Source organism: Euleptes europaea, chromosome 17 (assembly GCF_029931775.1).
Source record: "Euleptes europaea isolate rEulEur1 chromosome 17, rEulEur1.hap1, whole genome shotgun sequence".
Lineage (NCBI taxonomy): Eukaryota > Metazoa > Chordata > Lepidosauria > Squamata > Sphaerodactylidae > Euleptes > Euleptes europaea.
This window is the reverse complement of record NC_079328.1, coordinates 27,506,141-27,531,491: the sequence shown is the minus strand read 5'-3', so window position 1 is coordinate 27,531,491 and position 25,351 is coordinate 27,506,141. Positions and strand designations below refer to the sequence as shown.

Below are 25,351 nucleotides of genomic sequence, written 5' to 3'. Positions count from 1 at the left end.
TCTGAAGAGCTGCAATGCTTTTTTGCATTTCAGCTTCAAGACGCAGCTCAGCCTAAGTAAACTCTACCTGTCTCTTGTTTATCCCTGCGTACTTTGGCCAGGCATGAATTCTACACAGCTTAAATTTAAACGTAACTACAGTAATGGCACTGAGGCAACCAAGGTTGCTGAATTCAGCACAAGCCATTGAACAGTCATCAAGTCACAGTCATTAATGCCTACCCCAAGGCAACTGACGTGGCTAGGCTTACTGCTTTTGAACGGGTGATTTCAGGCCAGTGAAAGACAGGTTGTTCTCCTGGCATCAAGGAATCCCGATGGTATCCTGGCACCGCTACCGCCCCCCTTCCCCAGCACAGCTAGTCCCGCTTCCTGCATCGCAAGGCTCCCAACACTGAAATGACAGCTGTGGGAAATTCTGCGCAAAACAGCGTGGGATAAGGGGTGGGTTATTTTAGGAGATTAATTGTAATCGGACAACTTTATGGGTCATACGTTTTGTGGAGTGAACAGTCCAAATTGCTTAACTCAATTGAGTTACCTCCTCTTCCGTTTAACAGCCTGTTAAGTGGCACTGCGGCATGATTTAAGAGTGTTAAAAGAATGGTTATCTACTCCCATTCTTTCACAGTTCACGTTTCATGAAGCAATTCTAACCTGAATTTAGTAGATTTCATTCCAGGCATATCATATGTGGCATAAGAGCTGCCTGCAGATACACATTCCACAAGCTGTTGGTTAGGTTCAGATATGGCAGCAACCACAATTTTTCCACTACAAAAAAGAATCTTCGAGCTTGCTCACACAACCTCTATTCCCTTTCCTTTACGCACTCAGCAAGACAGTCAGTTATTTCCAAGTTTGCCATTATATCCAGAATTCCGAAACAGGTTCTGAGCCCAGGTTTGTATGGTAAACACAGACTATAGATTACTAGTTCAGATGTTCTGGCAATCTATAGTTTGCCACAAACATGGACTTAACCATCTCACCACCCCCAAGAGAATAGGGGAGAAGGGATCAAGCAAGCAAGCCCCAAGTTTCTTCCAGGCTTGCTGTCGCAGCAACAAACCAACAGTTATGTTTGCAGTTATGTCTAAACCAAGCCACTGAATTCTTTTTCACAGGCATTATGGACTTAGGGGATTTTAACAGGACAAATTAATACAGGCCTTGATTATGTGTACCTGATGCTAGGATCCAAGGGACAGGTTGGATGTCTTGTTTATCTACCCGGCTTTTCAATGGGAACCTGTCTAAGCCAGCAGAGGTCATCCCTGATCTGGCTTTGAGAGTCCAAAGGATGACAGTCCTGGGGGACATCAATATCCATGTGGAGGCCACCTTACCTGGTTAGGTTCAGAACTTTATAGTTACTACAGGCCTACCCCAGACAGCTTTGGGTGCCTATGGATTAAAAGGTCACATGCCAGATTTAATCATTTCCACTGAGCAGGTTTCTGGTAGTCTAAAGGGGCTGCAGAGCTAACTACACCATGGTCAGATGGGGTTGGGTTTTTCCTTAATGTCCGCTAGAAGGTAACATTCTTCCTCTTCCTCTCCCCACTGAAGGATCTCAAGATGCGCTGGGGGTGTGAGGGGGAGGTAGTTGTGAATTTCCTGCATTGTGGACTAGATGACCCTGGTGGTCCCTTCCAACTCTGATTCTATGGGGCTTCTAGGAGCCTAAAGGGGGCCTAACATAACAGGCTCCAGCAGACTATTGACAGAGTCGCTCCCAGCTGTCCTCACTCAGTTTCCTGGAAGATGCCTGGAACATTACTGGCAGAAAGTTCCTACTGTATAGATCCCATCTGAATGCTTTTGAGCTTTTGAGAGCTCATCTCTCTGCTACCACTGCATCAGCTGAATCACATCAAGTCCAATTGTTTAGGGTATCTCAAGTATTGATGATTGCCAAAACAGTGTCATACGTAGACATTTGGTCTCACATCTGCTCTGACATGGATGCCTACATGTTTGGGGTGTCTACTTTCTGGCTCTAGATGCAGGGATCATTTCAGTTTGGCCTCCCTCAGGGATGCTAACAGGGTGCGGGATTCGGTAAGGCCTGCGATCTAATCAGTCATGGTTTATAAAATCTTTCAAGGAGTCAATGTGTGTATCATTATGGAGAACTTACCATTCTTACTGATGGGAGGGAATTTTGCCTATTGAAGCAGGGTCACTGGCAGCAAAAATGCATTGTTTTTGCAACTGCATTTAGCTTGTAAGCTTTCCTCCTTATTTAGAGACTGCTGACAACCTGGCCAAAGAGAAAGCCAATGTGGTGTAGTGGTTAAGAGCGGTGGTTTGGAGAAGTGGACTCTAATCTGGAGAATTAAGTTCGATTCCCCACTCTTCCACGCGAGCAGTGGACACTAATCTGACAAACTGGGTTGGTTTCCCCAGTCCTCCACATGAAGCCAGCTGGGTGACCTTGGGCTAGTCACAGCTCTTAGGGTTTTCTCAGCCCCACCTACCTCACAGGGTGTCTGTTGTGGGGAGGGGAAAGGAAGGCGATTGTAAGCCTGTTTGTTTCTCCCTTAAGTAGTAGAGAACATCAGCATATAAAAACCAACTCTTCTTCAAACTGATCCATGCAAAAAGTAACCTTGAAGAATGAATTACTGTAGCATGTTCTAAATAAGGCTGTCCTTGGAGATGACTGGGGAACTACAGCTGGTGCAGAATGAGGCCTCCTTTTGCTACTGGGGTCAGCCGCAAGAAACACATAACCCCTATTTTAAGCTAACTGCATTGGTTGCCCATACATTTTCAGGATCATTTCAAGGAGCTGGTGCTTACCTTTAAAGCCTTTCATGACCTGTGGCTTAAATCCTTGAAGTCTGTCCCAATATCAACCTGTGCGTAGCTACATTCAGTATACCAGACAACTCCCCAAAGCCTGCGAGGATGCATTTAGCTGTTGCCTGATTACAGGCCAACCCATCCTGTGGAACAATCTCTCAAATGATCTAAGGAACACTTCATCTCCCTTGTATTTTTATAAGGGCTGTAAATCTGAACTGTTTAAGAGGACCTTCCAGTTACAGTCTGGTAGGAGTTTGGGAACAAAAGTAATATTTATTAGATCTTCCAGCTGTTTAAATTGATTTTTTTATCAGTGCTTTGAAATGGTCTTAATTTTTGTTACGTGTCTTGGTTCTTAGTTACTTAGTGGGCTTATAAGATTTTTAATAAAATAAATAAAAGTGGTGGGACTGAACCCAGCAGAACACCACCACCATATAAGAACACCTAGGGCTGTTTAGCTTGGAAAGAAACAGTTAAGGGGAGACATGATAGAGGTTTATAAAATTATGCATGGTATGGAGAGAGTGGACAGGGAGAAGCTTTTCTCCATCTCTCATGATACCAGAACACAGGGTTATCTGCTGAAGCTGGAGGGTGAGAGATTAAAACCAGATAAAAGGAAGTATTTCTTCACACAATGCATAGTTAAATTGTGGAACTCCCTGCCCCAGGATGTGGCTATGGCTGCCAACTTGGAAGGCTTTTAGAGGGGAACAGACATGTTCATGGAGGATAGGGCTAACCATGGCTACTAGTCAAAATGAATACTAGTCATGATGCATACCTATTCTCTCTAGTATCAGAGGAGCATGCCTTTTATATTAGGTACCGTGGATCACAGGCAGGATGCTGCTGCAGTCGACTTGTTTGTGGGCTTCCTGGAGGCACCTGGTTGGCCACTGTGTGAACAGACTGCTGAACTTGATGGGCCTTGGTCTGATCCAGCATTGCTTTTCTTATGCTCTTAACACAAGAAAATTAGGAAAACTGCAGCAGGGTCACTCAATTAAACTATTTCACTGGTGAGACTAAATCCTCACCTACTGAGCCTAGCACTATTACTTCCAAATGCCTATATTTCTATTTTGAGAGCCAGTGTGGTGCAATGGGTTGAATGCAGGAATAAGATCTTGGAGACCCCGGTTCAAATCCTCACTCTGCCATGGAAATTTGCTGGGCAACCTTGGGCCAGTCACACACACACTCAGCCTAACCCACTTCACAGGGCCATTGTAAGGATAAAATGGAGAAGGGAAGAACAATGTAAGCAAGGAGAAAGGTGGGGTAATTAAATAAACCAAATACTCAGGTCTATTTTGTAAGAGCTGAAACCCCACAGCTGCCCAACCCGACAACCACCATTACCCCTTCACTTCCTTGCACGAATGTGTGTGCCCTGCCCATTTTCCCCCCAGCTATTTGCTCAACTATCCACACAGAATCCCTCACAAGCTATTTATGCATGGGAGGTTTTGCCTTGGATTTGCCGCTCCCTAGATGCATTTACCCCATCTGAATTCTCAAAACTCAAAAATAAGCTTCCATGCAGAGTTCTGAGAATTCGGATGGGGAAAACGTGCATCCGGAGAGTGGCAAATCCAAAGCAAAACCTCCCACGCAAAATGACCTGTACAGCCTGCTTCATTTTGCTTCAAAGCTCTCCTTGTCAAAACAAACAAACCACATCATATTTATTTAATACAGTCCGAGAACAATAAAAATAGAACCAATACAATAATTCAAACTTCCAGAATATCAATTAACTCATGGTTAAAAAAAACAACATTTAAAATTGTAGAATCACAGAATTATGCAATATGTTGTAAAACTCATAGCTAAAAGTGAGGACAATTAACACACAAAAACACACAAAACATTTAAAATTGTAGAATCACAGAATTATGCAATATCTTATAAAACATATAGCTAAAAGTGACGACACTTAACACACACAAAACATTTAAAATTGTAGAATCACAGAATTATGCAATATGTTGTAAAACGTATAGCTAAAAGTGAGGACAAAACACACAAACACAAAAAACATTTAAAATTGTAGAATCACAGAATTATGCAATATCTTATAAAACTTATAGCTAAAAGTGACGATACTTAACACACACAAAAAACATTTAAAACTGTAGAATCACAGAATCATGCAATTATGTTGTAAAACTTACAGCTAAAAGTGACGACACTTAACACACAACACACACAAAAACATTTAAAATTGTAGAATCACAGAATCATGCAATATCTTACAAAACTTATAGCTAAAAGTTAGGACAATTAACACACAAACACACACAAAAAACATTTTAAATTGTAGAATCACAGAATTATGCAATATGTTGTAAAACTTATAGCTAAAAAGCCTACATACGGCTCACCCAAATTCTCTCATCTTCCAGGCCAAAAGTTGTAGCTAAAACGCCTAGATAGGGCTGCTCTCCTTGTCAAATCCATCACCCCCGAAAAACCCCACATCATTTGCTTTCCCCCCCCCCTCAAAAACCCCACCGTCGCTCCTTCTTCGGGGGTAGGAATGGGGTACAGGTGAGGTAAGTAAAAAGCTAAATAAATATTTTTGGGGGGGGGGGGAAGGCCTTTCGCCATCCCTGCCCCCACCGAGCCCGCGCAGCCCCTCCCCACCCCGGGCCCTTCCCCGGCCGCTCACCCAGACGCAGAGGCCGTCGGAGAGCAAGTAGTAGGCGACATCCAGCCCGCTGGGCCCGAGCCCCGGCGGCGGCCTGTCCTCCGCGGCCAGCCGCTCCTCCTCCTCCTCCTCGGCCGGCGCGTGTGGCGACTGGGCCGGCGCGGCGAGCTGTCCTCCGGGGGCCTGGCCGAGGGCGCGGTAGGCGCTGAGGACGCTGCCGGCCAGCGCCAGGGCGCTGAGCGCCGTGTAAGTACGCAGGCTGGGCCAAGGGAAGCGCTCCAGGAAGAGCAGCGGCATGGCGGCGGCTGGGCCCGGCGCGGCCCGGCGCGGCGTCGCCCGGCAACGGCCTAGCGCGGAGCGAGGCCTAGTCCCCGACCCGGCGCGGACGTCAGTCGCCCAGAGTGCCGCGCCGTCCGCCCCGGGACTCGCGTGGATGGGCGGGCGGGCGGGCGGGCGAGCGCCTCCCTCAGGAACCCGCCCGCTCCGTCGCGGCTGCCAGGCCCGGTCGAGCTCCCTCCCTCCCTCCGTCCCCGCCCGGCGGAGGCGGGACCGGCCTGTCTCAGCGGAGGCCCAAACAAACGGCGCTTTCCCCTGAGGAGAGCCTGCCCGCCTTTCCTTTCCTTTTTTATTTCATTTTAATGGTTTCTTTTTATACCATTCCCTTCTCTCCATGGCGTCTTGTTGATTCCTCGGCGGGGAGATCCCCAGAAGGAGAGCGTCACCCTGTTGATACCAATCCCCGCTGGAGGATAAGGGAGGGGTTCTGGATTCAATAAACCGACTTGTGGGCAAAGGTGAAGGGGCTTACAATAAAATCAAACATTGGATACAACAGCGCGACATAGAACTTCAAGTAACCGAACAATTACAAACACAATACGCAAAATCTTCAGCGCCTTTCAGGAAGGATAATTCACAGTGGGTAGCCGTGTTAGTCTGTTTGCAGTAGTCGAAAAGGGCAAGAGTCCAGTAGCACCTTCAAGACGAACAGAAATGTTTTCTGGCAGGGTATGAGTTTTCGTGAGCCACAGCTCACTTCTTCAGATAATTCACAGTGGGTAGCCGTGTTAGTCTGTTTGCAGTAGTCAAAAAGGGCAAGAGTCCAGTAGCACCTTCAAGACGAACCTTCAAGACGAAACAGGGTATGAGTTTTCGTGAGCCACAGCTCACTTCTTCAGATAATTCACAGTGGGTAGCCGTGTTAGTCTGTTTGCAGTAGTCAAAAAGGGCCAGAGTCCAGTAGCACCTTCAAGACGAACAGAAATGTTTTCTGGCAGGGTATGAGTTTTCGTGAGCCACAGCTCACTTCTTCAGATAATTCACAGTGGGTAGCCGTGTTAGTCTGTTTGCAGTAGTCAAAAAGGGCAAGAGTCCAGTAGCACCTTCAAGACGAACCTTCAAGACGAAACAGGGTATGAGTTTTCGTGAGCCACAGCTCACTTCTTCAGATAATTCACAGTGGGTAGCCGTGTTAGTCTGTTTGCAGTAGTCAAAAAGGGCAAGAGTCCAGTAGCACCTTCAAGACGAACAGAAATGTTTTCTGGCAGGGTATGAGTTTTCGTGAGCCACAGCTCACTTCTTCAGATAATTCACAGTGGGTAGCCGTGTTAGTCTGTCTGCAGTAGTCAAAAAGGGCAAGAGTCCAGTAGCACCTTCAAGACTAACAGAAATATTTTCTGGCAGGGTGTGAGCTTTCGTGAGCCACAGCTCACTTCTTCAGATAATTCACAGTGGGGAGCCGTGTTAGTCTGTCTGCAGTAGTAGAAAAGGGCCAGAGTCCAGCAGCACCTTCAAGACTAACAGAAATATTTTCTGGTAGGGTGTGAGCTTTCGTGAGCCACAGCTATCTGGTATCTGAAGAAGTGAGCTGTGGCTCACGAAAGCTCATACCCTACCCACTGAATGGGCTGATTACTCTGTTGACCTTTTTTTAAACTAGCCTCACTTTGCAACACCTTCAAAAAAAATAAATATTTCTTATTCTACATACATTGTTTGTATAACGTCCTTTTCTCATTCCCTTCCATCCCTCCCCTCCCAAGCCCCACTCCTTCTCTTTGTAATTTTTTAGTCTCTTAACCCCAGCCACGGGCACAAAGTCTGGGTCTTCCACCAAATGTCTTTTCTTCCTTCCATTGATACCCACTCTAAGTAGGTCTTCCATCGACTCGTGATTTCCCTGCTCTCGTCTTCCCATGAAGTCTTCTGGCGCATCATCTCGACTATATCCGACCGTATAAATTCAAACGGATAGTTGTGCCAGATTTCTATAGTCCATTTACTTTTATCCTTCCAACCCAGAGCTATTACTGCTTTCCTTGCTGATAACATAGCCTTGAATATGGCCTGATCCCTCTTGTTTACCCCCGAGTTCCCTGTTGTGCTCATTAACATTAGGTTACAATCTATGGTTAAGGATACTTTACATGTTCTCCTTATAATTTTTAGAATTTGTGTCTAAAAGTCCCTAACCTCTGGGCATTCCCACCACATGTGGGAGTCTGTCCGGCTTTCCTTCCCTCTCGGGCCCGGCGCTTTCACACGTCCTCAATAGTGCACTTCCAATGCCCGTTGCAGCTGGATTGCACTGGGTGAAACGGCAAAATCCACTTGCAAACGGTCATTAGAGTGCATTGAAAGTGCATTTTTCGGGATGTGTGAATGTTAGGGTTCTGAGGGATTATTAATTAATACTGCTACCATTCAGAGGGATGGGATCGTGGTTATGGCTTATTGAAAGTAAAGCGCAGTCACACACACACGCACAAAAGAAACAAAGTCATTTGTCTTAGTAAAAACAATCTTTACTAGCTAAACTCAAAGGTAAGGTTCACTGGGAGTAAAACAAATAATCCTTTCTACATTGCTAAGTTTCCTGACCTTGCCAAAAGCCTCTGGTAGGTACTAAGCTTACTCTCGAGTAGGCATTCTTAAAGGACAAGATTGCCTCTCCATCCTTCTAGGCTGGTATCGAAACTCAAACTGAATACTGCTTTCACTTCTACACAAAGGAAAACACGAAAGCAGTACCGGTAAAATGCAGATTGTGTATGTGACAAGCAAACACGTCTGCAATGGATACTCTGCTGACCACTTGGTTAATTAACATTAACCCTTGACTGTCTGACATGCAACAAAGCTCGCCACTAAATACCCAACAGTGAAAATGCTCACTTGTCAGGGGCGGCCGCGGGAAAAGATTAGGCAATGGGAGGTTTTGCTTTGGATTTGCTGCTCTCCAGCTGCACATTTCCCCCATCCGAATTCTCCAAACTCGGTTGGAGGGTTAACTAAAATAAAACTAGGAACCTTATATGACAGCAACGTGATTTTAAGTTTAGAGTAAGAAATCGTTTTGCCTGCTGTAATATGCTAGATGTAGAGGGTGTCTATCTTTTGAACGCTTGAAGAATCTACTTCTGCAGCACAGCAGGGACCCAATTCCAACAGAGACCAGCAGAGGAGAGGCTGCGGAGTGGGGGTAGTATTTGCTCTTTCACTGCCCTTCCTGTGTTTAGACTGTAAACTTGCTGGTAGAGTATGTTAAGTGCCATCAAGGAGCTTCTGATTTATGACCACCCTATGGATTAATGACCTATCGTTAATAGCCTTGAAGGCATTTGACATGTCTTATTGTATCAATATCCAATAACAATAAAACAGCAGGAGGTTGAAGATTCAGAGCAGTTTGTTTTATTGGCCAATACACAAAACGCCTGGTGAAAATTGCCCCAAAGTGCAGGACAATTCACACACACATCAAAGGATTCCAAGCACGAATATAGACTTCGATAATGGGTGGTTACAGAGGCGTAATACACACGTAAGAACCCAAATGCCCAATACTCAGGACCCCCACATTAGCATAACCTATTACAGAACTGAAGGCGGTTATAGAGAAAGTGACGATCTCATGTTCACTAATGAGCAAAAAGACTTTTCAGTGTCAGGTGCTGCTCTGTTTGATCCTAAGTTACTGCCTTCTTATCATAGACCTTGATTTCTGCCAAGGCTCTAACTATGGAAGTTCCTAGCTGGTTTTTATCTGTGGGAAACCAGCTTATGAAAGCATACTAAGATCGTCTATAGCTTCTCTAATTAACTTCTAAGTAGAGGGTAAAACGTGGCCTCTTTAGGTTTGAGGCCTGCTAACATCCATGGGTGCTTGGTGTGACTTTATAATAGATGCCAACTCTTATACACTGAGTATGGCATATTCATAAGTGCAGATTATACTTTATTGATTACAAAGAATATATTTCAAATCAAAGAATACATTTCCCATAGCATATAATGATTCAGGCATTTCACATTGGCTTCCTTGATTGAGTCAACCTGTCTCATGTTGGGTCTTCCTCTTTTCCTGCTGCCTTCAACTTTTTCTACCATTATTGCCTTTTCCAGTGACTCTTGTCTTTTCATAAAGTCTTTGTTATAAGATTTTGTGCATTACTTGACTCCCTTGAGAAATTAATGCTGATAGTTGCTGCAGTCTTTCACATCTCCTTTTTTGGAAATTGGGGTGTAGATTGAGCATTTCTAGTCTGTGGGCCATTGTTTTGTTTTCCATATTTGTTGGCACAGTCTTGTTAAGATTTTGATGGACTCCATTTCTATGACTTGGAATAGCTCAATTGATATCTAATCTACGACTGGTGATTGGTTTCTCCCAGTTGCTCTCAGTGCAGCTTTCACTTCACTTTTGAAAATTGCTGGTTCTTCTTCAAAAGATTCTTCTTTGAAGGAATCTGTCATCCATTCACCTCATTTGTATAGTTCTTCAGTATATAGTTTCCATCTTTTATTTTGTCCAGTTAATTTCTGTGTTGATCTTTCAGCATGTGTAACCGTGCTTTGTTTCCCTTTGATTTCTCAGATCTTGTTCTTTTCTTACACTGGTTATTATAATAGTTCTCTTTCACTCTGCGTGCAAGTTGCTGCAACACTGCATTTAGCCTTCTGATTCTATTTCTGTCACCTTTTAATTTTGCTTCTTGACTGTCTTTAGCAATTTTAAGAGTTTCATCAGTCATCCATTGACGCTTTTCTTTTGGCTGCAGCAATGGTCTTTGCACATTCTTCCTTGATAATATCTCTGATTTCAACCCATAGTTGTGAACTGCACATTCAGAGACCTTCTCAAAAGCAGGATATAAATACAAACACAACATGCAAGCAAAGAGGTTACACAGAGTGCATTAGTATTGTGGGAAGGCTAGTGGTAAATCATACAACATATGGAGACAAATCCAACTGTTTCCAATGGCGTAATTCCGGTCCTACAACTTGAGCTTGTAGTAAATGAGGACGTACCACCACACGATCCCCCAGCAACAAGGACTCTGCCTGGCTCCCTAGAACATCCACAATTTTCATTTATTCTTATCTAGCTAACCAGATGCTGAGCAACTGATCAAGCAACTTTTAACTTTTTAAAACTTCATTTATATGCCACTGTTCTCCCCAACAGGGTCCCAAAGCACCCTATGTCTCCATTTTAATTCTCACAACAGCCACTTGCTGGCCACGCAGTTTTTCTCTAAACAGATTTCTTGTTTTTTTTCAAGATTTTTTGCCTCCAAGTCTCCCAGACAAATTACATCATTACTAATTTGTGGCAAACACAAGCGAGTTGTTTGAAGAAAGCGTTTAGGTGCACAATGAATGAACGTGATTGCTCATTTACATTTATGCCTTTATCCACTTTCTAAGACATTAACTTGCCTTGGGATCTTCCTAGCCATTTCCACAACATCCCGAAGGATTATTTTTATGGCACCTTATTCACTTAGCACGAGAGACTTACCTTAAGTGAGTTAAAGTTTAGAGACAATTAGTGCACAAGGAAGAATTTTTGCAACCTCATGTTTTATGGGATCATTTGAGCCATGTTAATGAAATTACAAAGTGTTGAGTGAAATTATTCTTTAACCCTTCAATTTTGTGATGCGGATGGTCCAAGTCTCAAGTGATTTTGTAAATGTTCAGGTTTGTTTAGTCACCCAATAAAGTCTCTAGAGCAGGGGTGTCAAACATAAGGCCCAAGGGCCAGATCTGCCCCCTTGAGAGCTCTTATCTGGCCCACGAGCCAGCCAAGGCAGCCACCCCCTCCACTCTCAATCTGGGCTGGTGAGGCCTGGCCCAACCAAGTAACATTTATCTCATATCCGGCCCTCGTTAACAATTGAGTTAGACACCCCTGTTCTACAGCCTCATTAAGCTTACAAGCTATCCGTTCTTGAGAAATGGGGTTTAATAATAGGTTAGTTATTGTTGTCTACAGGCAGCTCCATTGCTTGCTCATTTGTGGAAAGAAAAATGCCAAACCGGTATGAGAGATATTTTCACACAGTGACTAATGATATATAGCCCCCACCCACAAACTGCTCACCAGTTATGTGATGAAGTCATTCACAGCCTACCAGGTTGCCTTGGAGTATGCAACCTTTTTATTAAATCAGCCCCCCTTTCTAATTGCCTGATGCACAGTCAGAACTGGAATGTGGAAAATAGCAAACCAGGTTTCCTCTTTCAGAGACAGATCAGAAGAGTAACTTTGTTTTCCACACCATTGGAGAGAAACCAAACATGATTTAGAAGCAAAGCTGAAATAAAATGTTAATCATTATTACACTGGGGGGAAGACACCAAAGTTACAACCGGTACTCAGAAACGGAAGTAATCTCATTTGCTAAATCTGAAAGTGGTTATCGTCTTCACTCAGTAGCGAGATATGAACTGCAGATAAACATTCTTGAGTAGAAATCTGCTGGAAGTTAAGCGAACTGGCCTGAATGAACAGCACATATGGCTCAATAGTGTTATGGGTATTCAAAATATAAAAAGATCACTTGACAGATCTTCAGCATGCCTCTATATGAAGTTTCATAAGAGATAAACGGCAACTTTCCCATTCAAATGAAATACACTTTCGTTGCAACTTGGAAACGTTTACGTCCCTGGAAGTTTTCCCTATGACAAACTTCCCTGGCATTAACTTTTGCCTCTTGCCCAGCCTATCAAGTTCTGACCTTGACTGCATTCACACAGCAATTTGTGCAACAAGCTCTAGTTACTCAAACATCAGCAACATGTCCCAGTTTGTGCATAAACCCCGATTTGTCGGATTCTCGCCTCCCCTTTGCCTGCTAGCAGGGGAGGACAGCCTTCCCATATTGCCATGCCTGTGACCAAAGAACTGCAAGGGTGCAATATAACAATTGCCCACAGATCAGCTGCAAACCCTAGTTTGAAATCCTGGTTTGGTGCCTACCAACAAACCTGAATTTACTGGACGTTATTCAAACATCACAATGGGTCTAAATGTAGCCTTCATGTGTCAAGTCTGGGTCCAGCTGGAGGAAAAGGAGAGGTAGATGCAGAGACCACCTGTAACCAAGAGCAGCAGCAGCCTGCTTGCACCACTGAGAAAGCCAGATCCGGAAGGTTTTGACAGGCACCTGAGACTTTTACCTGAAACATTTTTATAAGCACCAGGAGCTGCCTGTTCTATTGTTGTTCAGAGGCTTCCTTGCTGGCCTGGCTTGACTCTTCTTTGAAAGGGGCCAAGAGAAAATCTGCAAGTTGAACCTCCACCTACCAATCCAGTTCCAGGTTCAGAGTCTGCTGTAGGTTCATCTTCCTGCACACAGTCATTTCATATCCCCTAAGGACCTTGCTATGAGTTTGAAGCACACTGCTTTTCCAAACTATATTCAAATGGCTGACGACTATAACTTGTTAGCCTCACCAAGGATGCTGTGGTACCAGTCACCAATAGAAAAGGCCCCTCGACTGGTCTCTTTGGAAGAAGTAAAACACAGAGCAAAACACAACTTAACACATTTTTTGTTTAATGTTTTTTTTTAAAAAAAAATCAGGTGACTATTACAACATAGGTGATTAAAACGCAACTACACTCATCATTCCACTATCTAAACAGTCAAGATTCACTTTCCTATTCAGATGGTAGAAATTTGGGGAGCAAAAGAAGGGGATGAAAAGGAAGAGAAATAAAAAAATCCTTGCGTCACGTGTCCTTCTACATTTTGAAGCTGTTCTCACAGAGACAGCTTCTTCCACACACTTTTAAGAATAAGGAAATTCAGTTGTAAATAAAATTGAACCTGCAAAAAAAAAAAAAAAGATTAAGAAATCAGTCGGCATTATGGATCCTTTAGATGGGAAATACTGTGCACATTTCAAAATAAAACAAATCCAGTGGCACCTTTAAAAGCTAACATCTATTTCAATATGAGCTTTCATAAGTCCCAGCTCACTTCACCAGATATCTACGTGAAAAAAAATATAATAGGAAAATAGAAAAAGGGTGGCAAGGCAGAGAGGCCTAGTTTGAATTCCATCATGAACCTTTCAAGTGCAAATTCTCAATGTGAGGGGTAAAGGGGAGGAGTAACAACCAAAAAGGTCCATTCGCCTGGTCAGCTGCTAAGCATACAGAACAGGACCTCAGCGAATGATCATCACACACAAGTCAAGCTCATATGGGAGAAAGGGTTCTTTAAAAGGGACGTCATTCACAATATACTATTAAGAATTGTAGGGGAAAAACAATGCAAAGAGAACACTGCTGAGTGATGTATAGATGTGGACCCATATGAATCCCAATCCTCAAATTACTCAACCAGTATATTGTCGAAGACTTTCACGGTCAGAGTTCATTGGTTCTTGTAGGTTATCTGGGCTGTGTGACCATGGTCTTGGTATTTTCTTTCCTGACGTTTCGCCAGCAGCTGGGGCAAGCATCTTCAGAGGAGTAACACTGAAGGACAGTGTGAGACACTGTCCTTCAGTGTTACTCCTCTGAAGATGCCTGCCACAGCTGCTGGCGAAAAGTCAGGAAAGAAAATACCAAGACCACGGTCACGCAGCCTGGATAACCTACAAGAACCAATACTCAACCAGTCTTTTAAAAACCAAGCAAGGAGGTTGATAAAAGAAGAGCTGGTTTTTCTACGCCAACTTTCTCTACCACTTAAGGAAGAATCACACCAACTCACAATCACCTTCCCTTCCCCTCCCCACAACAGACACCCTGGGAGGTAGGGTGGGGCTAAGAGAGTTCAGAGAGATCTGTGACTAGCCCAAGGTCACTCGGCTAGCTTCTTGATTTTCTCCAGACTGCAGAATGAAACCAGAACACAGCATACTCTACCTGCTCAAAAGCTGGGGAAGGCTGGAGATGATGGGTCCATAGCCTGGTGCATTGTCATAAAGCTCAAACAAGGGAGCAGCTACCAGTTTGTAATTTTTGGGGACCGCAAACAAAGCTAGAACACACACACAAGTGAGCGCTAATTAGAGACCGGCGTGCTTCAAGAAAGGAACAGAACAGCAGAGATTTTTTTTTCAGGTAAATACAACATTGTGTCATATGCAACATGGAATTATTCGAAAGGCTTCCCAGTTAATTCCTAATCACATGGCAATTGCAAGCACTTCGTAGCATATCACAGAAACAGAACAATTTGGCCAAATCCGATCATTTTTAACTCCCACTGAAGTCCATGAGACAAGTTTACGCTTATACTTAGCCTCCCCCACGGATGGCAAAAATACCAACAAGTATGTATCTTTGGCTGGATTGGGCCCCTAGGTTACCACCCATCCTGAACTTTAAAAGCAGCGAGATTCTTGAACCCAAAATCAAATAGGAATACACAGCCCGACTCCAGCGAGGTGAAATAATGTGACCAGTAGGCACTCTCAGTATGCGTCAGTGACAGCATTGGGGAACACAGCAGATAAAAAGCCTTGCAGCAGAAAGGCCTTCGCTTAAGCCCCTTCTTAAGTCACCCACAGAGCTCACTGGGATGTGATAAAGTGTACAACGCCACCTTGGGCTCTTTGGAGGAAATCATGGGATACAAACTTAACCAGTATCATTGTGCATGATAGTATAGGTCACACTCTTAAGGCAAGGCTCCTGAACTGATCTCTGCAAGACACAAAATGTGCATGAAAGCCCATAAGAGGAAGCGTACCCTTTTCTTGAAGCTGAACCAAGAAGAGCTTTTTGTGCTCTTTCGGTTTCGTAATATGAGCCGGAATATAGGGATACTGTGGAAGACAAAAAAGAAATGTGATTAACTGAGGCCCTCATATACCTCATCATTCTGTGTCACATGCTGCAAGTCTGGGGTTTCATCACCACAAACCCCAGCAATGAAAAAAGGCACATTTCAACATGCCTGTGGATTATAGTGAAGGAAATCAGGGGAACACATCCAAAGAGTTCAAAATACATCAAGTGTGAGCCTATGCATGACTACTTACGAGAAAGCAAAAATGGGAACAAAACCTGTGTGATATCCTCCCCCACCCCCGAATCAAGTTGAAAACCCTATGGAGTCCCTATAAGTTGGTTACAAGGCAAGAGATGTTCAGAGGCGGTTTGCCATTGCCTACATCTACACAGCACCCCTGGACTTCCTTGGTGGTCTCCCATCCAAGGACTAAACAGGGGTGAACCTGCTTAGCTTTCGAGATCTGAAAAAAATTGGGCTAGCCTGGACTATCCAAGTCAAGGCTCCCTTTATTAGAGCAAACCAAGCTAACACAAAACATTGTGCGAGCTTTTAAGCTCATCACAACTCTTCATCAGGCTGGATGTTACAACATTTTAAAGAGACAGAAGGGAAAGAAGCGCATATTTCAGGTCATGAAAAGCCCTTTTAAATAACAACCGACTTGTAATGAAAGCAAATTCAGCAAAATGTCCCAAGTCTAAAATTCTGAAACTAGATTCCACAAACATTCGAGTCGTTGAAAATTACAGCAAATACCATTTTTGCCTGTAATATTTGAATTCAAGATTTTAGATTCTAGCCAGAAATGGGAATTCCATCTAAAGAATGCACTTCGACGTTTTGGATCATGGCCATTAGGCACAGGTGAAAAAGTTGCTTCTCCCATCAACCTGCAACCCCTGCCCCCAACTGCAACTCCAGAGGGTCAGACAGCTCTCCAGAATGGCATGCATCATTGCTGAAGAAGACTTACCTGAGAAACCAATTAGCTCCCCATGTACCATGCAGACATGTCCTGCACTCCCACCCAGCTTTAGCATGACACCAACATTAAACCAAAAATATATCATCATTGCCATCCATGCATTTCTAATTCAAGGAAACCACAGTTAAAATATTCTTCCTTTGTCCTTGTCCTATAGCTCAGGAATTCTCTTTCCTGGAGGCTCACCAAAGCCTGAGCTCGTGTGCCCTCTGGACAGGGACAGAGTTGTTAATGAAACTTGCATACAACGGAAAAGGGTAGAATGACTAAACCTGCCCCAAGATTGCAGGATGGGTCTTCCAGAAGTCCAACAAATAAAGAAATACCATTTCAGTTGTTACCTGTGGGGGCTCAAAATTCGGCCGCCACCAGTTACCGATGCAGTCATCAATGACCCAGTCTTGCTGCACTCCGTCTTGACGGCCCAATATCTGTCAAAACACAGATGCAATAGAAGTCTTCACATGCTCAGTGTCAGCACAACAGAACATCCCAAATTCGTTATGTTAGTCTTACGGTATACATAGAAGCAATGTCTCTTACTGAATCAGCTTTGGCCAAGTAGGACTTTTACACACTCAAACCCTGCAAGGTTTCCTTTTGTGCCTATATATACAAAGCAAGGTTCCTACATACCTAAGCTAATAAGGACCAGGACACTAGTTTAGTGAATGAACTGTGATTTGGTCCCTCCCAATCATATATACCGCATAAGGCTCAATCAATCTTTATTTTACGGTCATTTGACCAAAAACAGAACACATCTAATCAAGAGTAACATAAATATGTAATAAAACAGTGTCAATCAAAAAGTCCACAAAATAAAATATATCAATAAATTCCCATATCTAAAAAGGTAAGCAAGCTAACTTCTAAAACGTTTATCTATCAAATTGTACCTGTTTGTACATTACATCTTTTCGGGCCTTACACATAGCAGCACAAAATTTGGCCACACATCTCGAAGTTGGTGTGTTACTATCTTCCGCATAAGGCTCATATTTCATTAAGCCTTTTAACAATACAATAAAAAACAATAGGATGTTAACATTTCTCTGCCTTCCTTGCATAGTACTTAAAAAGTAAAGTAAAATATATTAGCCCTGTTGAAGATTTGCCACATGCGGTTTTTCTCTGGTGGGTGAAGGTGACAGGATCATTGTTATTGCATGTACCAAAACTAAAAGGAAGCGGATCAGATCTGGGTGGTTCTGAATATCACCAAAGCCCCATCAGAATAATGACATTATTGCAAATATTTAAAGTTATCGCAATCAACTAGTTTAAGAAGCTCAAGGTGTTTTTTGCCTACTGTTTGATCACATAATTTGTAACATTAAAGCAGTGGCAAAGTGTTTAACTCCCCAAGCACCTTACAGATGTACTCAGAATCATTCATCAGTTTCCTTGCAAATGCAATCACAAATGACGTATTATTGTAATCCACGCCAGATTCTCAAGATAAAAATCCAGATAAAAGTTCTCTTACTTCTGTCATTAAACGTTTGAGACCTTCTACTTCATCTTCTCCTGGATTAAGCTCACCACCTGGCCTGTTGAAAATAAATCCACAATAAAATACATGGTGTAGGGATGCTTCCTCAATTAATTTTATTACAAGTTGTAAAACTAATTCCAAAAGATCAACCTAGTCAATAACAAAATTGGATATTTCCATAGTTCCTATCTTCCATTATACAGTAGACCTTTCAGAAACTTTAAGCTGTTTTAGAAAATTCAGTAAAGTGTGTTAAAAAGTCATTGTAGTCTGACTATACATTTAGTTTTCCCAAAAAAGTAGTTTGTTTATTTTCCCTCAAAGACAAAAGTTAAGAGGACTCCAGATAAGCAAGAATCAAAAATTTAAAAGCAATTTTAGAAATTGAAAGGGATAAGGGTTAGCGTGTTGTGGTTTATAATGACTGGATTGGGCGGACTTGGCTTCATAGCTACATTCATCTATACAACTCAACTAATGGCATTAGACAGTTATTGCCTTGGCCTTCATTGAGAAAGGGTGGGATCAAAATACAATAGATCGACTCAAGCATTAATCCTTTGTTAATTAACTGATCAAGGATGAAATAGACCAAACTACTGAATAACATCTGCAGACCTAGACTATCCTTTGATGCCAGCCTCTGAATTAGTGATAAGAATGTACAAGGGCAGAGGGACACACGCATTAGTACCCCACAAACAGCTAAAAGTAAGCGGAGACACAAGCCAATAATTTCTGTGCACTTCTTTGTGAGGCTGTTTCAGTGCTTTTATCATTATTAGGCAGCGCTGTCTTTGGCAATGCTCACTTACAGCTTGAAAAAAGTTGTGCCCAGCTGCAACAGCAATACATGAGGCAGCCGGTGTTCGTGCACGATCAGAACCCCTTCAACGGTCCGCCGCATTCCAATCTTGTCAAATTCCTCCCTCATGCGTTGGAACCGAGCAGCCACTGAACTGTCTTTCTCGTAAAGGGGTTCTTTGGTCCCAAAAGTGTAATTCGTGAGCGGATACCTGAAAGAGACAGTATGTCAAAACAGAATTTCACATAAACCCAACTGCCTGCTTGAGGATTTGAATGCAACTCAAGGTGGCCCACCTGTAGCTTCTGATAGCAAACAGTCCTGCAGCACCTCTACCTGCTGTCTTAAAGCAACAACTATTACTACTTCATGAAAGCACTGAGGCAGGTGCAATTTGCAGTGAGACTACAAGTCAGTGAGAAAAGAAGCACTTGACACTAGCTCTACCTTTCCCCCCCCCCCATGCCCATATTTCCATGGTAAAGAAGACTATTTGTCCATCTCCTAAAACATATCCACAGAATAGGGGATCAACCACTACTTCACAGCAGTAAACCAAGATGGCAACTCAAGGGACTGATGCGGGAGGAGGCTATTTCAGAGAAGGTGAGGACAGGATGAAGAAGCAACCATGTAATGCAGAACGCAGCTTGCAACGCTCCCCATACAGACTAAAACTTCTCTTTAAGGAAGAAGAACATGGGTGGGGATGGAAATAAATGATACAAATACCTTATATCATCTAGTATGGGACTCATTGAATGGGGGGGGGGCTTCAGAATATAAAGTGGGAGGCAGTGAGGAGCCATTCCTTGAAAATGTGTAGAGAGAAAACTGTTTAGATTGCAAGAGTGGGGGGAGAGAGAAGGAAGGAAGCCAGAGAAGAAGCAGTTTATGGGGATGGATTAGATATACAATTGTCATGTACAACACAAACTTATGCAGCGCCAGCTTTATTACTTGTTTCTAACACCAAAAAATCTTTAGAATCCTCAAGACTCTTTGCTTTAACAGACTGACACAGTTATCTTTCTGGAACTGGCCAGGAATACAACAAAGCTTCTATATAATTGCAAACCTATTATTTTACCATGCACACAAGCACATGGAGTTAGTTCATAATTGCAGCCAGGAATCACAGCTGAGTTTCCAAAATAATCCAGTACAGAAAAACAAAATCCAGCAATGCCCATGCAAATCAACAAGGGATGAACATATGGACACCTCTTGGGGGTGAAGCATTTCCCCACAGGCCAACCAAGCTGGGGTGTTTGAAGGGCAAGGGAGCCTAGGACTAGTCCATGGGATGGCTGCTTTTGTGATGCAGAATGTTCAAGCCACAGCTCATAACATCACTCATCTTATCCCCATGCTGAGAAATATGTTCCAAGTCTAGAGAACTCCTTCCCTTTGACCGTGATATTTTATAATTCCATGTCAGCGTAAAACAAAATCTCTTTAGTTCTTGATCTGCACCTGGTTGACCTGGCTTGCTGGACTTGGGAAAATTGGACAATGCTTTTTCTGTCACTCCGACAAGGTGCATGGGTAAGGAGAGATAAGAACATAAAAAGAGCCATGTTGGATCAGACCAAGGCCCATCAAGTCCAGCAGTCTGTTCACAGTGGACAATCAGGTGCCTCTAGGAAGCCCATCAACAAGACAACTGCAGCAGCATTGTCCTGCCTGTGTTCCAAAGCACCTAACATAACAGGCATGCTCCTCTGATCCTGGAGAGAATAGGTATCACGACCAGCACTCATTTTGACTAGTAGCCACGGATAGCCCTCTCCTCCATGAACATGTCCACTCCCCTCTAAAAGCCTTCCAAATTGGTAGCCATCACCACATCTTGGGGCAGGAAGTTCCACAATTTAACTATGCATTATGTGAAGAAATACTTCCTTTATCTGTTTTGAATCTCATTGTCTGGAGACAATGCCAAGGAAGGTGACATGTCTGTTGCCACAGGGTTCTGTTTCTCTCCTACATTGTTCAATAATTATGTAAGACTGCACAGCACGACCATCCAAAGCTTTGGAGTTGGGTATCACCAATGTGCAGGGAACATTCTGCAAAGTGTATATTTGCACAAGGCACCAGAAGGTGTGTTGGCTGACAGATTCCAGCTACCAGCTGAGGTCAGGTGGCTACATAAAAGCAAATGAAAAATGAATCCAGACATGATGGAGGTGATGCTGGTCAGAAAGGTAAATGCCACGAGAGGACAGCATTACCAGCTCTAGATGAGGTACCTTTGTTGCTGGCCAACTCAGTCAAGTCTGGGTGGACTCTTGGTCCCAGCTTTGCAGATAAAGAACCAAGATAGGTTTTGTTTCCAGGAATGCCTCCCCTCCCACAGTTACATCAACCTCAGAAGCCACACCCTCTCTTGTATCTAGCTAACTCTGGCAACATGTATCCATGCTACTGTAACCACAATCTGCCCTACACTGGAGCTGTTGATGAAGACAACTCACAAACTTAAATTAGCACAAAAAGCAGCAGCTCAGCAGAGACTGTAACAAGTAGGGCCAACCCTATTACACTGGCTGCAAGTGTGTGTCCAGGTATAACCCCACAAAAGCACTCTGCTCCTCATTACAAGGTTTACTAAGTATGCACTCTGTAACACCTCGAGCCAGGGCTTTTTTTTTCTGTGGCAGTACCATCTGTTCGGAACAGCCTGCCCAATGAAATGAGTAGATCACGCTTGCTGCTTTTCATAAATAGAGGCAGAACTTTTATAAGAAGCTTTTTACCAAACAGGTTTGATGTTTTTGAGTCGAACTGGCACTGGTGTTTCGCTTTTTAATTTAGATGATCTTATCAACTGTTGCTGAAACTGTTTTGCGTTACATGAAAGAGAAGCCTACAAATATTTTAAATAAACAAATGAAGCATGTGTAAGACTCAAGTACCACCAAATCATACAACCCCCTCGGATGCTCAGAAATTAAGCAGCGCCCTCAGGCATGCAAACCATAGAGTCATAGAGTTGGAAGGGACTACCAGGGTCATCTAGTCCAACACCCTGCACAATGCAGGAAACTCACAACTACCTCCCCGACACACACCCAGTGGCCCCTACTCCGTGCCCAGAAGATGACCAAGATGCCCTCCCTCTCATGAACTGCCTATGGTCATAGAACCAGCATTGCTGACAGATGGCCATCTAGCCTCTGCTTAAAAACCTCCAGGGAAGGAGAGACACAAGAATATCATTACATCAATATAACATTAAACCAATGTAGTAGAAAAGGGCAGCACCTTAAAGACTAACAAAAATATTTTCTGGTAGGGTATGAGCTTTCGTGAGCCGCAGCTCACTTCTTCAGATACAGCTAGAATAACATAAAACAAAACAAACAAATACAATAATAACAAACAAAAAATAAAATAAAATACAAAAGAGTTTCAATTATGATTATACAAAGTTATAAAGTTCAACAAAACCAAAATACCCTTTTGACCCTCCACCCACCTTAAAAAGTGACCCTTCACCTGACTTCCGCAGAAGTGTCTAAACAGTTTTAAAAGTTGTTAATAATAATAATATAAAAGTAAATAAACTTGTTTCTATAACTCACTAAGTAAAGTAGTAAAATCCATTTTTGCCAGTTTGTCCCAATATGTGATGGCCTTTGCCCAAGGTTTTTTTGAATTCTTCCATATCTTTTCCATGTAGGAATTCTGTTAATTTGGCCATCCTCATATACATCCATAGTTTCCCTCTCCAGTCACAAATTGAAGATTTATTCACTTGCTTCCAAACTTTAGCTATTACAATTCTTGCAGCCGCAAAACGGAAAATATTTTTGTTAGTCTTTAAGGTGCTAGTGGACTCTTGCCCTTTTCTACTTCTGCAGACATACTAACACGGCTACCCACTGTGAATTAAACCAGGGGTGGGGAACGTCAGGCCCGGGGGCTGTGTAAGGCCCGCGAAATCATTTGGTCTGGCCCTTCGTGGGTCCTGGCAGATCTCTAGCTCAGAAGGATCTAAGACTGGCGATCTGCCCCCTCCTGGAAACAGGAATAGCCTCTATTCAAGGCGGATGTGAGTTTGTTTTGCTGAGAAAAGGAACCTTTTCCCCCCCTTGCAGAAGAGTCGTTAGCTATGGAGCTGCTAGGACCGCCCAAGAAACTGTGTTAACCCGGGCCGTGGAGAAACTATGTGGCAGACACTCAGAGCCGTCTCCGGTCCTGCCTCTTAGCTAAATGTTTGACCAAATATAGCAGGCAAATTTTTAAGTTGATAATTTCGTATGGCCCGCGAATGATGTTATAAATATCCAAATGGCCCCTGCATTAAACCAATGTGTGTACCAGGTTCTATGAATTCCCAGCTTTCATTTCATAAAATCATAAGAGTTGGAAGGGACCACCAGGGTCATCTAGTCCAACCCCCTGCACAATGCAGGAAACTCACAACTACCCAATGTGGGCTAGTTATTACATCCCAGCCTACCTTACAGGGTTGCTATTAAGACGAAACAAGATCACGTTCATTAGGCCGACGTGCTCAAAGGGGTGCAACGCGAGCGTGCCTGGGAAGAGACCGGGCAACGTGGAGACCCTGGAGGTGGAGTTGCACCGCCTCCGCCGCCCCCCCTCTTCCGCCCTCCCCCCGGTCCCCACGAGCTCCACTCACAAATTGATGGTCCGCTCGAGCGTGAGGGGCTTGCTCTGCTGGATGTATTTGTTCCCGAACTGGTTGACGCCGCGGGGCCAGCCGGTCTGGGAGCGGTTGGGCGGCACGACGGACATTGTGTGGAGGAGGCGGGAGCGGCCTAAAAGGCCACGAGCATTCCTCAGCCGCGCTCAATCGCCGCTCCGCCCCACACCCGCCAAAGCCTGCGCCGGAACCACTAGGCCACTCTTCCGGAAACCATAGAGACGCGGCGTCGAGGCGCCTCCTTCCGAGCACTCTAGGCAACTGACGGGGACAGAGAGCGGATGAGGCGGGAAAGAAAAGGCCGGCCCCTCGTCACCGTCACTCGTACCGCATTGGTGCGAACGCCAGAACCAATGAGGACAGCGGCTGAGGAAAAAGCCGCTCCTATTAGTGGATGGAAGGATGCCTTTGACGTTCTCATTGGCTGGAGAAACAGCCGCTCCTATTGGTGGATGGAAGGATGCCTTTGACGTCCTCATTGGCTGGAGAAAAAGCCGCTCCTATTGGTGGAAGGAAGGATGCCTTTGACGTCCTCATTGGCTGGAGAAACAGCCGTTCCTATTGGTGGATGAAAGGATGCCTTTGACGTTCTCATTGGCTTTTAGATCAGGAAGGGTAGCCCCGTTCATCTGTCCACGTAAAAAAAAGAGAGCAAGAGTCCAGCAGTACCTTAAAGACTAACAAAAGTTCTGGCACGGTGTGAGCTCTGAAGAATCAGATAGTTAAACTGTGGAACTCCCTGCCCCAGGATGTGGTGATGGTTGCCAAACTGGAAGGCTTTAAGAGGGGAGTGGACATGTTCATGGAGGAAAGGGGTATTCATGGTGACTAGTAAAAATGGATACTAGTCATGATGCATACCTACTCTCTCCAGGATCAGAGGAGCATGCCTATTATATGAGGTTCTGTGGAACTAGGGTTGCCAGGTCCCTCTTCGCCACCGGTGGGAAGTTTTTGTAGTGGAGCCTGAGGAGGGCGGGGTTTGGGGAGGGACTTCAATGCCCTAGAGTCCAATGACCAAATTGGCCATTTTCTCCAGGGGAACTGATCTCTTATCGGCTGGAGATCACTTGTAATAGCAGGAGATCTCCAGCTAGTACCTGGAGGTTTGCAACCCTTTTTGGAACACAGGCAGGATAATGCTGCTGCAGTCGTCTTGTTTGTGGGCTTCCTAGAGGCACCCGATTGGCCACTGTGTGGTCAAACTGCTGGACTTGATGGGCCTTGGCCTGATCCAGCATGGCCTTTCTTATGTTCTTAGATCTGAAGAAGTGAGCTGTGGCTCACGAAAGCTCTAGCCCTGCCTGAAATTTTGTTAGTCTGTAAGGCGTCACTGGATTCTTGCTCTTTTCTACTGTCATTGGCTTTGATTAGCCAGCCCTTTACCAGCCGCTTCTAGATAGACCAAAAAGACAGGAACCTCACACAGGCGTGTACTTCCGCCCTCAAACCAATCCTCGTTTTCCCTTCCCAACACAAGCTTACCAAACAGAGATACGCCGTTGTCTGTTATGGAAAGCATATGGGGGGAAAACCCATAGATATCAGGGGTTACCGCACTTTGTATTCCCAGCGATGTATTAAGAGTTTGAAAATGTTATAAAAAACATCGCTTTAAAAGGGTTTTTGGATACCACTGCTTATAAATGGTTGGAAGATGTCTTCACAGCCAAAGGGGCCAAACGAAGTGCGAACAGTATTTTTTATAACGTTTTCAAACTCTTAATACATCGGTGGGAGTACATAGAAAGTGCGAACAGTATTTTTTATAACATTTTCAAACTCTTAATACATCAGCGGGAATACATAGAAAGTGCGAACGGTATTTTTTATAACGTTTTCAAACTCTTAATACATCGGCAG

At 43.9% G+C, this 25,351-nt stretch overlaps 2 protein-coding genes across 2 annotated transcripts in view; both read right to left on the bottom strand.

Moving 5' to 3' along the window:
* Positions 1-5,787, bottom strand: part of AMFR (autocrine motility factor receptor) — a 38,320-nt gene extending 32,533 nt beyond the window's left edge. Inside the window, exon 1 of the mRNA XM_056862461.1 lies at positions 5,495-5,787. Within this exon, the coding sequence (XP_056718439.1) occupies positions 5,495-5,770 (276 nt within the window). The 5' untranslated portion in view covers positions 5,771-5,787. The remainder of the gene's footprint in view (positions 1-5,494) is intronic.
* Positions 5,788-13,318: 7,531 nt separating this feature from the next.
* NUDT21 (nudix hydrolase 21) lies at positions 13,319-23,631 on the bottom strand. Its single transcript, XM_056862556.1, has 7 exons — positions 23,465-23,631; positions 18,821-19,021; positions 17,997-18,060; positions 16,849-16,938; positions 15,478-15,553; positions 14,649-14,763; positions 13,319-13,599 (listed from the first exon to the last, which is right to left on the bottom strand). The coding sequence occupies exons 1-7, from the start codon at positions 23,578-23,580 to the stop codon at positions 13,578-13,580; spliced, it is 684 nt and encodes a 227-aa protein (XP_056718534.1). The 5' UTR covers positions 23,581-23,631; the 3' UTR covers positions 13,319-13,577.
* Between the last annotated feature and the right edge of the window lie 1,720 nt (positions 23,632-25,351).